A 12,555-nucleotide genomic window follows, 5' to 3' on the forward strand; every position below is an offset into this window, starting at 1 on the left:
GGGGCCCTCTAATGCCAAGCAGTATCGACGGCCTCCTGCAAAAGCAAACTTCGGCTTCAACAGCAGATCACAAGGACAGGCTGTTAGAGGCAAAAGGCAGTGGTTTCGCAAACCAGCAAAACCAGCCCCCAAGCCAACCTTATGAAGGGGCGCCCCCACCCACGAAGGTGGGGGGAAGGCTGCGACTCTTTTCAGAGATTTGGGAAGCCAGCATTCCCGACGAGTGGGTACGGTCTTCCGTGGCCACAGGCTACAAATTAGATTTCCTAAGGTTTCCTCCTCCTCATTTCCAGAAGTCGAGGATTCCAAACGATCCGGAAAAGGGAGCCGCATTAAGATCGGCATTAGATCATCTACTTTCCCAGGAAGTAATAGTAGAGGTACCAGTCCTGGAACAGGGGCTGGGTTTCTACTCCAACCTATTCATCATCCCAAAATCCAATGGAGATGTCAGGCCAATTTTGGACCTAAAGATGGTAAATGCATATCTAAAGATCCGCTCATTTCGGATGGAATCCGTGCGGTCAGCAGCTGCCACACTCCAGAAGGACGACTTCATGGCGTCCATAGACATAAAGGATGCCTACCTTCATGTTCCAATTTATCAGCCACATCAAAGATATCTACGCTTCATGGTGGCTTCGCGTCACTTCCAATTCGTGGCGCTTCCCTTCGGGTTGGCTACGGCCCCCCGGGTGTTCACGAAGGTCCTAGCTCCAATCCTAGCCAAACTAAGGATCCAAGGGGTCACGATCCTAGCATACCTGGACGACCTCCTAGTCATAGATCACTCGTCTCCCGGCTTGGAGCGAGCAGTGGCCCTCACGGTCCAATACCTCGAGAGGTTCGGCTGGGTCCTAAATCGAGAAAAGTCAGCTTTCCAGCCCACAAAGCAGTTGGAATATCTCGGCATGAGATTAGACACAGAACAACAAGGAGTGTTCCTACCTCTGAGGAAGGTAAAAGCCATCAAGGAATTAATCCTACTGGTTCTAAGCAAGAAAGAACCGACTATTCGCCTATGTATGAGGTTACTAGGCAAGATGGTGGCCACATTCGAGGCGGTACCATACGCCCAGAGCCACACTCGCATCCTACAGGCAGCCATCCTGTCAGCATGGAGCAGAAGGCCACAGGCCTTGGATATCCCGTTGCCGCTCTCATCAAGAGTCCGACAAAGTCTGTGTTGGTGGTTAGACCCTCAGAATCTACTGAAGGGGAGGTCTTTCAGCCCAGTGGCTTGGAAGATAGTGACCACAGACGCCAGCCTGACGGGCTGGGGAGCAATTTTGGATGGTTGCACTCGCCAAGGTACTTGGGCAAAGCCAGAGAAGCAGTTGCCCATCAACATCTTGGAGCTCAGAGCTGCTCGACTAGCCCTCAGGGCTTGGACGTCAAAATTGCAGGGGTTCCCGGTGAGAATTCAATCAGACAATGCCACGGCCGTGGCACACATAAATCACCAAGGGGGAACCAGGAGTCAAGCCGCTCAGAGAGAGGTGAGCTTGATTCTTCTATGGGCAGAGGCTCATGTGCCCTGCATATCGGCAATATTCATTCCAGGAGTGGACAACTTTCAGGCGGACTTCTTAAGCCGCCAGACTCTATGGCCGGGGGAATGGTCTCTGCATCCACTAGTCTTTCAAGCACTCTGCCAAAGATGGGGAGTGCCGGACGTGGATATCATGGCATCGAGACTCAACAAGAAACTAGACAGGTTCATGTCCCGCTCAAGGGATCCGATGGCCTGCGGAACCGATGCGTTGGTTTGCCCTTGGCATCAGTTCAAACTTCTTTATGCGTTTCCCCCGCTCCAGTTACTACCCCGCCTGCTGCGCAGGATCCGGGTGGAGCACATACCAGTCATCCTGGTAGCTCCAGCATGGCCCAGAAGGGCATGGTACTCACTAATCTTAAGGATGGTAGTGGGAGACCCTTGGACTCTTCCTCTACGGCCAGACCTGCTATCGCAAGGTCCGATCCTCCACCCTGCCTTACGGCATCTAAATTTGACGGCCTGGAAGCTGAATCCCTGATTCTCAGGGGTAGAGGTCTGTCTCAGAAAGTAATCTCTACCCTAATCAGAGCCAGGAAACCGGTCTCTAGGGTGATTTATTACAGGGTCTGGAAGGCCTATGTAGGCTGGTGTGAGTCCAAGCGATGGCTTTCTCGCAAATTTACCATCGATAGAGTATTAAGTTTTCTCCAGCTAGGAGTGGATAAAGGATTGGCATTAAGCACAATCAAAGGACAGATTTCTGCTCTGTCAGTGTGGTTTCAGCGGCCGCTGGCCACCCACTCGCTGGTTAAGACCTTCCTTCAAGGGGTCTTACGTATTAGACCTCCAGTTAAATCCCCGCTTTGTCCGTGGGATTTAAATCTTGTTCTGTCAAGTTTACAGAAACAACCGTTTGAGCCGTTGGCTGATATTCCTTTGGTTCTACTGACAAGGAAGTTAGTATTTTTGGTTGCCATAGTTTCCGCAAGAAGAGTTTCGGAGCTGGCAGCCTTATCCTGTAAGGAACCATATCTTGTTTTTCATAAGGACAGGGTCGTTCTCCGCCCTCATCCTTCCTTCCTTCCGAAGGTCATATCCAGTTTTCATTTGAACCAGGATTTGGTATTACCATCCTTCTTCCCTAAACCTACTTCCAGAAAGGAAGGGTTGCTGCATACCTTGGATATTGTCAGGGCCATGAAGGCCTATCTTAAAGCTACAAAGAAGATCCGGAAGACAGATGTGCTGTTCATTCTACCGGATGGGCCCAAGAAGGGGCAGGCAGCTGCAAAGTCCACCATTTCTAGGTGGATTAAGCAATTAATCACTCAGGCCTACGGCTTGAAAGGGTTGCCTCCTCCAGCATCATTAAAGGCTCATTCTACTAGAGCCATGGGCGCCTCCTGGGCAGCACACCACCAGATCTCTATGGCTCAAGTTTGCAAGGCGGCAACCTGGTCTTCTGTCCACACGTTTACAAAATTCTACAAGTTGGACGTAAGAAGGAATACTGATACTGCCTTCGGGCAGGCAGTGCTGCAGGCTGCAGTTTGAGACCCTCGGATTCCGGGGGCTCCTCTTGTTCGAGTTAAATTTAAAAATTTTATTTTTCTCAACTAAGTTGGATTTATTATGATTTGAGTATATCTCTAAATTAAATCCTTTTGTCTTGGAGATGTTCTCCCTCCCCTCATTGTAAGCATTGCTTTGGGACATCCCATATAGTAATGAATGCCGCTCTGTGTCCCGTGATGTACGATAAAGAAAAAGAGATTTTTAATACAGCTTACCTGTAAAATCTTTTTCTTGGAGTACATCACGGGACACAGAGCTCCCACCCCTCTTTTTTGAGGACCATTTTGGGAGGCATACTGCTTGCTACAAAACTGAGGTACTCCTCCTATGGGAGGGGGTTATATAGGGAGGGGCATTTCCTGTTTGAGATTGCCAGTGTCTACACCTGAAGGTACTCCATATAACCCATATAGTAATGAATGCCGCTCTGTGTCCCGTGATGTACTCCAAGAAAAAGATTTTACAGGTAAGCTGTATTAAAAATCTCTTTATAGTTGCTAGCAGTAATCTAGTGTAAAAATTGTATCTGTGCTTAGAAACTAAAACAAAAGGGCAGCTGTGCACTATAACCCAGATACCAGGCACAAACATTATATAAATAAGAAGTGCAGCGCTAATCTTTGTATTCTGCTGTCCGGGAAAGACACCCCAACCCGTGGTTGCAGGAAAGATAATCAAATCATCTATAGTCTGCCTTGCATCACATCCCCCAGTAGGCTGCACTAGAATCTGCACACAGCGTGGCCACTTTAACCACTTGCCGACCGCCCTATAGCACATTTACTGCCACAGGGCGGCTGTGCATGATCACGTGTGTGTGTGTGTACGCACGCGATCCTACACTTCCGGGTATCGGGTGTGAATTTACCCAGTGCGTCCCGCGGACCCGATATCCGCCGACACCCGCTGTTTGGTACACAGGCAGAATGACGATATGCCTATGTAAGCAATTGTCATTAGTGCAGTGACTGTGCATATTTTTGTACTGATCACTGTAATATTGTCACTGGTCCCCAAAAAAAGTGTCTAAAGCAGAGGTACTGAACCCCACCAGTTTCATATGCGCATTCACCGAACCCTTCTTAATTGGAAAAATAAGATATGATTTTGCGTGTGATGGGCACAGTGGCTGCGTGTGTGTGATGGGCACAGTGGCTGCGTGTGTGTGATGGGCACAGTGGCTGCGTGCGTGTGATGGGCACAGTGGCTGCGTGCGTGTGATGGGCACAGTGGCTGCGTGCGTGTGATGGGCACAGTGGCGGCGTGTGAAGGGCACAGTGGCGGCGTGTGAAGGGCACAGTGGCGGCGTGTGAAGGGCACAGTGGCGGCGTGTGAAGGGCACAGTGGCGGCGTGTGAAGGGCACAGTGGCGGCGTGTGAAGGGCACAGTGGCGGCGTGTGAAGGGCACAGTGGCGGCGTGTGAAGGGCACAGTGGCGGCGTGTGAAGGGCACAGTGGCGGCGTGTGAAGGGCACAGTGGCTGCGTTTGATGGGCACAGTGAGGCTGCTATATATATATATATATATATATATATATATATATATATATATATATATATATATATATATATATATATATATATATATATATATATATATAATTTTTTTTTTTTTTTGCTAGTCAGAGAAGGCTCATTTAAAATAACACAAACACATTTTTTTTATCTGCCATTTTATATTAATAAAGTGCTGGTGACCTCACCTCAGTCAGCCCCCCCCCCCCAATCCAGCCATTTAATTATATGCTCTTAACAGGTTCTACTTACTTTTAAACAAGTTCAGTAGTCTTTTTTAGCACACTGTCTGCTAGGTTCAAATTCCACTAGTCGGGCAGGCTCCTCGAGACTAGTCCTTGCCTCTCTAGCTCGTCACAGGCAGCGCCGACACACGGCTCTCTGCGCAGCGCTCCGAGTCCCCCCCCCCCCCTTCCGGCCGTGAGTGGAGTGACGTCACGCCGCTGGAAGGGACCAAGAGACTCCTTCATAGGGGGAGTAAACAGGCTGCAGCAGACAGGAAAGGAAGCCGGGAGGTGACGGTCCCAGATGCAGGAGTGCACTCGGCACACAATTTGTACAGTGCCGCTGGCGGCTGCGGCAGAACTTCACCTGCGACTGCGCCCCCTCCTATACGAAACACGTCCGCCCCTGCCTTGTACCGGCGGCCCTGTGTGACCTCCGCCGAACCCCCGAGACTCACTCATTGAACCCCTGGGGTTTGATTGAACCCAGGTTAAGAACCACAGGTCTAAAGTGTCAGGTGTCTGATTTGTACGCCGCAATATCACAGATCCCGCTGTAAGTTGCTGATCGCTGCCATTACTAGTAAAAAATAAATACAAATTCCATAAATATATCCCACAGTTGTAGACACGATAACTTTTGTGCAAACCAATCAATATACGCTTATTGGAATATTTAGCAGAATACATATTTGCCTAAATTGATAAGGAAACTTAGATTTTAATTTTTTTTATTGGATTTGTTTTAGAGCAGAAAGTAAAAAATATGGGTTTTAAAAAAAAAAAAAGAAAGCAATATTGTCAGTCGTTTTTGTTTATAGCGCAAAATAGAAAACCGTAGAGGTGATCAAATACCACCAAAATGGCTTTATTTGTGGGGGGAAAAGGACATCAATTTTATTTGGGTACAGCTTGACCACACAATTGTCATTTAAAGTAACGCAGTGCCATATCGCAAGACATGGCCTCTCCATGAAGGGGGTAAATCTTCCGGAGGTCAAGCAGTTAACGAGGGATTCCTAAAAAAAAAACTGGTAACACAATATTTTTGGTTGGTATTCAGTGTAGTAATGCAGAGATGCACATCTTTCATAACAGTAGGGCCTCCATCCTTCTGCTGTGTGATATCCATAGACCACAAATGTACAGTTCTCAAAGGGAAGACTAAACTCATCGGGTCGTATCCCAAGACCAGACTTCACCAGCAGGTGGTGCTGCATGAGATCTATATCATTATGGTTCTTTGTCCTGAGAAAACCAGGACGTGGAGCCGATGGGGAGAATTGCTGGTCTCTTGTGAGCAAGAGAGTAGTTTTTGATGTGAGCATTGCGTAGTATTTGGAGGCAAACCTCAAAATTGGAAGTTGACTTTCAAAAATGTTATTTGAAGTCCATAAAAAATGACGGGGGGGGGGGGCGTTTCTTTTCTGTACATAAAATCAGTGTCTCGTTGAGCATCAGCAGCGTTGCTCATCCCACACTTTGGGAAAACGGACAATAGAGATGGTTCTGATTATTGCAGGGCTCCATTGGGAAAAGGCTGATGTCTACGTGCTTTTTAATTGAATGTAAATTCTGCCTTCTTTATATGAAGTGTCCTTCATTGTTTGCCGTAGTGCTGTCAATCTATTCCTTTGTGCTTCGCTGACAGTGTTCCTTTATGCTGAGGAACACGTCCCTGTTGTTAGCTGTGCAGGTGGGGCTGCGTATACAACGTAAGCTTGTGGTGTCCATAGAGCTGCCTTTAGAATCTGCATCTCGAGACGCTTGGCCTTGCTTTGATTGGCCTGTTGGTCTCCCGTGTCATGTTCATGAAGGCTGATATTGAATTTCTGTGAAGAACATTGTCTGTTTTCTCATCATCCTGTTAAACCCATGTTTCCTCGCTCCATTGGTGATAGGCGTTGGAAATACATAGCTGATATACTTGGAGGTTTATTCATGGGCTTGTTTTTGATGAAGCAAAGTTACCCCAGTTACATTTCATTTGTAAACAAGACGATTGTGTTTAATTTCTCTGTCTATTAAAATCCGCATTGTGACCTTTTTTTTTTTTTTTTTTTTCTTGCAATTGGGCTGCAGATCTTTATGCTGTGGTCTTATGGCCTGTAGAAGAGTTCCGCCCTATACAAAACCAAGCATAAACATATGTAACATGAATATGTGTGCTGGGGAATTGAATAACAAGTTTAAGCTACATTCACACAGCTGTGTGAGTGCAGTCGCCGAAATTTAAATCACTTGCCGCCTGGCGTATTGTGATTATACGACCTCAGAGCTGCTCTCTGCTTCTGGGAGGGTGTCCCCTCCCGGGCACCCTTTGGGGCATGCATTGGGAACTCTCTGTAACCGCTGTGTGCCTTGGACACCGTGCATCACAGATCGGGTAAGGCCTGGTTCACACCCATGCGTTTTTGGGGCTTTTTGCTGAAACACACTACAGTCCATTTAACGTTGTATACCTGCTCACAGCGCCGGAGCCGCAAACCCGGAAGAAGCGCCGAAAATGTCGGCTCCCTCAGCGTTGCCCGGAACGCGATAAGCAATTTTTTCTTCCTCGTGATGGGCAACGATGAGGTAGCGATGCCTCGTCGATGAGGAAGAAAAATTGCTTATTTGCAAAATGTTATAACCGAAACAAAAAAAAACATTTGTTCCCCGCCCCCAAAAAAAAAAACATTTTCCCCCATTTTTATTGAGCAAAAATGTAAAAACCCCAGTGGTAAGTAAATACCACCAAAAGAAAATAAACCTCTACCGGACTTATAAAATTTTTATTTGGGTACAGACAGTGTTGCATGACAGTAATTTGTCATTCAAAGTGTGAGAGCACTGAAATTTGAATATTGACCTGTGCGGGAAGTAGGAGGGTAGAAGTGTCCCGTATTGAAGTGGTGCAGTCACAGTTGCCTTATGGACCGTATACACGAAAATCGGACAACAGATCGTCCGTTTTTTTTTTCCCTCCATGCTAGTCGCATATCGAAAATGGAGAGGTTAATAAAGTTACAAAATTTTTTCGTACAACAGAATAAAAATTTGGTTGTGTTGTGTTGTATATTCGGACGACAACTATACTGATTAAACGAGAATATTTTTTTTTTTGTACTTGTCCGATTTGGATAATATCGGAAGAATCTTCATCGGCTCTCAAGCTATGTACTATTTATCTGATTATCGTACTATTGCTTCAAAAGCGGTATTTTACGTCCAATATTCTGACCGTGTGTACAGGATAGTCCACCAGGCAGCTGTAAATCTAACGTTTTGTAAAGCAAAATGCAGCAGGAATAATCCATCAATTTTCAATTTAAAGGCAGATCAGAAACAAATGTGTTTAAATTGGTTATGGTGGAAGTCTGAAGATATGTTTATGTATGTTGTGTATTCACTGTTGTAGAATAATTGTTCACTTGGTACACAATGCGATTGTCCCTAACCAGCCAGGGTGCGCATGCTTTATTTCAAATCTAGATATTACCACTTTGTCATGTAATTTGTTTTATTTCTTTTTTTATTCCAGGCAAGGATCTCCTGTGACTACAAGGTATAGATTGGTCTTGGTCCCTGGAAGCCCTCCATGAAAGCACTCTAGGAAAAGTGTCTTAGTAACGCCTTTCCATAAGCGTTCCATTAATTTTGTGAACATTCAATAATGTTGCGTCCCTCCAATCTTCAGCCTGACCCAATGGCTCAGGCAGCCAACTCCTGCCAAAAAATGCTAGACCTTCACCCTCAAGATGTTTCCGGTATGGGCCTTGATGACCCCATGCGAGTTGCTGTCCCACCTCAGTTTTACCATAGTACAAACCAAGAACTTGATCTGTCAAATAAGCAGTTTAAAAGAGAGTCAGGTGGACCTTTTTCGGTTATGATGGACACTAAAGTAGCCAAACCTCATCTTATGGAACCAGATCATCAGACGTTTTATAGGGACAGTAAGCCACCAGGCGAGGTGCTGCCGGTTAAGGGTGAGCGGCAGAACTCTGGGGAGTCAGAGGATGACGACGATGATGACGACGAAGATGAGGATGATGTGAATTACAAGAGAGAACAGATTATTGTGGAGGTGAACCTTAACAACCAAACCTTAAATGTTTCCAAAGGAGACACAGGGGTGGGCAAGGATCCTTCTCACATGAAGACCAGCAGTGATGAGGAGGGTGACTCTGGGGATGATGATCAGGACAGCCAGGAGGATGAAGAAAACGACTCTCATACAGCAGATAACCAGTGCGGTATGGAGCATGTGAACCAGGACCAAAAAACTGAGAACACTGAGATGATGGTTAGTGATGGCTCTTCACTTGCTAACCCTCAGAATGAACAAGTGAAAAGTGGAGATGCACCCAAGCGTAAGAAGAAGACTCCCAAAGAACCCAAATCCCCTGACAAGGGTAAAGTTGAGGAGAAGGAGACCCTTTCATGTGACAAATGTCCACGGGTTTTCAACACGCGGTGGTATCTGGAAAAGCACATGAACGTTACACATAGAAGAATGCAAATTTGTGACAAATGCGGCAAGAAGTTTGTCCTGGAGAGCGAGTTGTCCCTCCATCTTCAGACAGATTGCGAGAAAAACATTCAGGTGTGTACAACTTTCTCATAGTTTTATCTGTCATAAGAATGTGAACCTGTCTTTCCTACATATTAGTTTCCTTCACACATATCAGAGCTGTGTTTCCAATTCTGTAAGGAGGTTTACCTGAAATGTTCAGTGTACACACGGAAGCTCCGTAGTAGGCGAGGTAGAAGTGGAACTGTTTGCACATTTTAGACAATCAGATTTCGGTCTTAAATTTTTTTTCCCCAGGATGCTTTAAGATAAGGCTGCTCAACTGGTGGCCTGCAGAGCCCTCTGATGTGGTCTGTGCCCTTATGCATTGGCATGGGGTGTAGGTAAGCCCAGATCGCAGCTTGAAGGCCCATCATCAGAGCGGAGGGAGCAGGAGCCACATAAGCCAATGCTTCCTATCCCAGCCGAAGTACATTCGGTATCGTGCTGCGACAGAAAGCTTTCTAATAGCTTTCTAATAGCTTTCTAATAGCATAGCAATGGCAGCAGATGCCAAAAGACAAATGGGTCAGTTTATTAAACATCACATTGTTTTTCTATAGGCATTTAAACACTTATAAAAATAGTTATTAAAGCCCGTACACCCGATCGGATATTCCGACAACAAATGTTGGATAGCCATGCTCTCAAAATGTCCAACAACAAATGTGTTCCGTCGGATTATCCGATCGTGTGTACACAAATCCATCGGACTAAAATCCACAGTACAAACACGCATGCTCCGAACCAGTGCTAACCATCGGATGACAATCGCAGAAGTTGCCCAAAGAGTGGCGGTAAAGAGCTGAAAAACCACGTGGTTTGGTGAATGTTGGCTGAAAATGTTCTGCCGTCTGTATGCAGAACAAGTTCAAGGACAACGGCCTTTGGACAAAAATCCATGGATTTGTCTGATCGTGTGTACGAGGCTTTAGGCTGCTTTTACACTGATCCGTTGGTGCAGTTGGTTTCTTGAAGGGTTAGCTGCACTGACCTATAGACGTCTAGTATATCCTTTGGGTTTGATGCTCTTTCAGAAAGCGCACCACAACTGAAAGATAAAATAGAAGTCTATGTCAAATTGCAGCCAACCTGCAGGAAAGCTGGTGCAGGTAAATCGCTGAGCATCACTGTGAAAGCAGTGTTATTGGGCCCAGGACAGTAAGGGCTTTTTTACTTTAGTGGTTTGGGGGCAGTAAAACCGCATAGTTGAGATGCGTTTTTTTAGGGGTGGCAAATACAGGACCTAATCTTCTCCTCTATTTTCCTCCTGCAACTGCTGAAAGCCAGCTTCTCCTCCTCTCCTTCCTGCTGCCATTCAGTGGCTGCAGAAGGAAAATGTTCGGTATGCTATTAAAAAAAAAAAAATTGAAATTCTGACCCATCTGATTTCATTGTGGCCCGTGACTGGTTAACAAATCACTTAAAGCGGATGTTCGCTCAAAAAAAATATTAAAAGCCAGCAGCTACAAATACTGCAGCTGCTGACTTTTAAAATTAGGACACTTACCTGTCCTGGAGTCCAGCGGCGTCTGCAGCAGAGGACGAGCGATCGCTCGTCACCCTGCTGCTCCCCCCTCCATCCACGCTGAGGGAACCAGGAAGTGAAGCGCTCCCGCTTCACTGCCCGGTTCCCTACGGCGCATGCGCGAGTCGCGCTGCGCCCGCCGATTGGCTCCCGCTGTGTGCTGGGAGCCGAGTGTTCCCAGCACACAACGGGGGGGGGGGGGGCGACGGGATGTGACGAAATGCCCGTCTTTTGCCCGTGAATGCCGGGCCGGAAGTGGGTGCAAATACCTGTCTTTAGACAGGTATCTGCACCCCCCTCCCCCCTGAAAGGTGTCAAATGTGAAAATGCCCGTCTTTTGCCCGTGAATGCCGGGCCGGAAGTGGGTGCAAATACCTGTCTTTAGACAGGTATCTGCACCCCCCTCCCCCCTGAAAGGTGTCAAATGTGACACCGGAGGGGGGGAGGGTTCGATCAGCGGGACTTCACTTTAGGGTGGAGAACCGCTTTAAGTGGCTCACTCTCTTCAAAGGATTGATCACCCCTGCTTTAAGATAACCCATACACTCAACAATTTGACCATCTGACCCATTCTGGGTTTAGGGCGGCCAGTCAGTCTTAATAGATTTTTTTATTTTATTTTTTTAAATGCCCAGCATGCGAAGAAAAGGGTTAAAGGTTTTTTTTTGCCATCCACATTGCTGATAGTTGCTTTGTCGCAGAGCTAAGCTTGCTGGAGAATTTAATTTTCAGCATCCGACACTTCCAGGCGTGTCATATGCCTGGTACTACTCTGCAAGCTATGGAACCATCCACTGGTCAATTCTTCATTACAGGACACAATGAACAGTGGCCAGCAGATGTTACCCCAGCGAGCAGCCGGGGATCATTCATCTGACACACCAGGAAGTGCCAGACACAGAAGGTTTTTTTTTTACCACCCTAACTCTGTGAAGAATGGCAGCAGGACTTCCCATTTTGGGAAAAGTGATTGTCACCGGCGCAAAAATAAGTTCTAAATAATACTATATTGACCTGCTGCAGTGCTGTATAAACCTTCTATGAGGTTTAGGTGAAAAAATTTGAAAGGTGTTGGTACTGCGCTGGTATATTAATGTGATATCAAAAAAATATATAAGAATTTTTTTTTTTTTTTTTTCAAAAAAAATCTTTTTTTCTATTTGACCCCTATAGTGATATAGTGTTAGATCCAGTATAGTGATGTACGTGATGGGTCACTATAGAAACAGCTCTTGTGAACATATGTACTAGCGTGATGCTATGTGCATATGCTGTGCCATCAAAAATAAATAAAAAAGAATAAATAAATAAATAAATATGGCTACCCCAAATGATGTGCTTGTGAAACAATGTTCCAAAGTGCTATAAGTGAGTCTATAAAATATTATGAATATACATGCCCAAGTGTGCGAACATATAAATAATGAATAATATTATTAATATATACAAATAATAATAAAGTGCGTTGGTGCCAAAAATTAGTTTTTCACAATTCATGTGCATTCATGCTGTAACACGTCCCCAATTATGGGTGAGCGCCAGTTCACAAATTCCAGTCCAAACAGAAAGTGTTGCTGAGTTTAAATCCTGGTGCTATATTTCATGCATACAGGGTGCTGTCACTTCTTCCACCCGACAAAGATAAGTGCTACCACCACCAAC

At 45.9% G+C, this 12,555-nt stretch overlaps 1 protein-coding gene across 1 annotated transcript in view; it reads left to right on the plus strand.

Moving 5' to 3' along the window:
* The window catches only part of ZNF652 (zinc finger protein 652), an 87,819-nt gene that overhangs the window by 20,757 nt on the left and 54,507 nt on the right, over positions 1 to 12,555 (plus strand). Inside the window, exon 2 of the mRNA XM_040331754.1 lies at positions 8,334 to 9,398. Within this exon, the coding sequence (XP_040187688.1) occupies positions 8,466 to 9,398 (933 nt within the window). The 5' untranslated portion in view covers positions 8,334 to 8,465. The remainder of the gene's footprint in view (positions 1 to 8,333; positions 9,399 to 12,555) is intronic.

The sequence above is a fragment of the Rana temporaria genome, chromosome 12 (assembly GCF_905171775.1).
Source record: "Rana temporaria chromosome 12, aRanTem1.1, whole genome shotgun sequence".
NCBI lineage: Eukaryota > Metazoa > Chordata > Amphibia > Anura > Ranidae > Rana > Rana temporaria.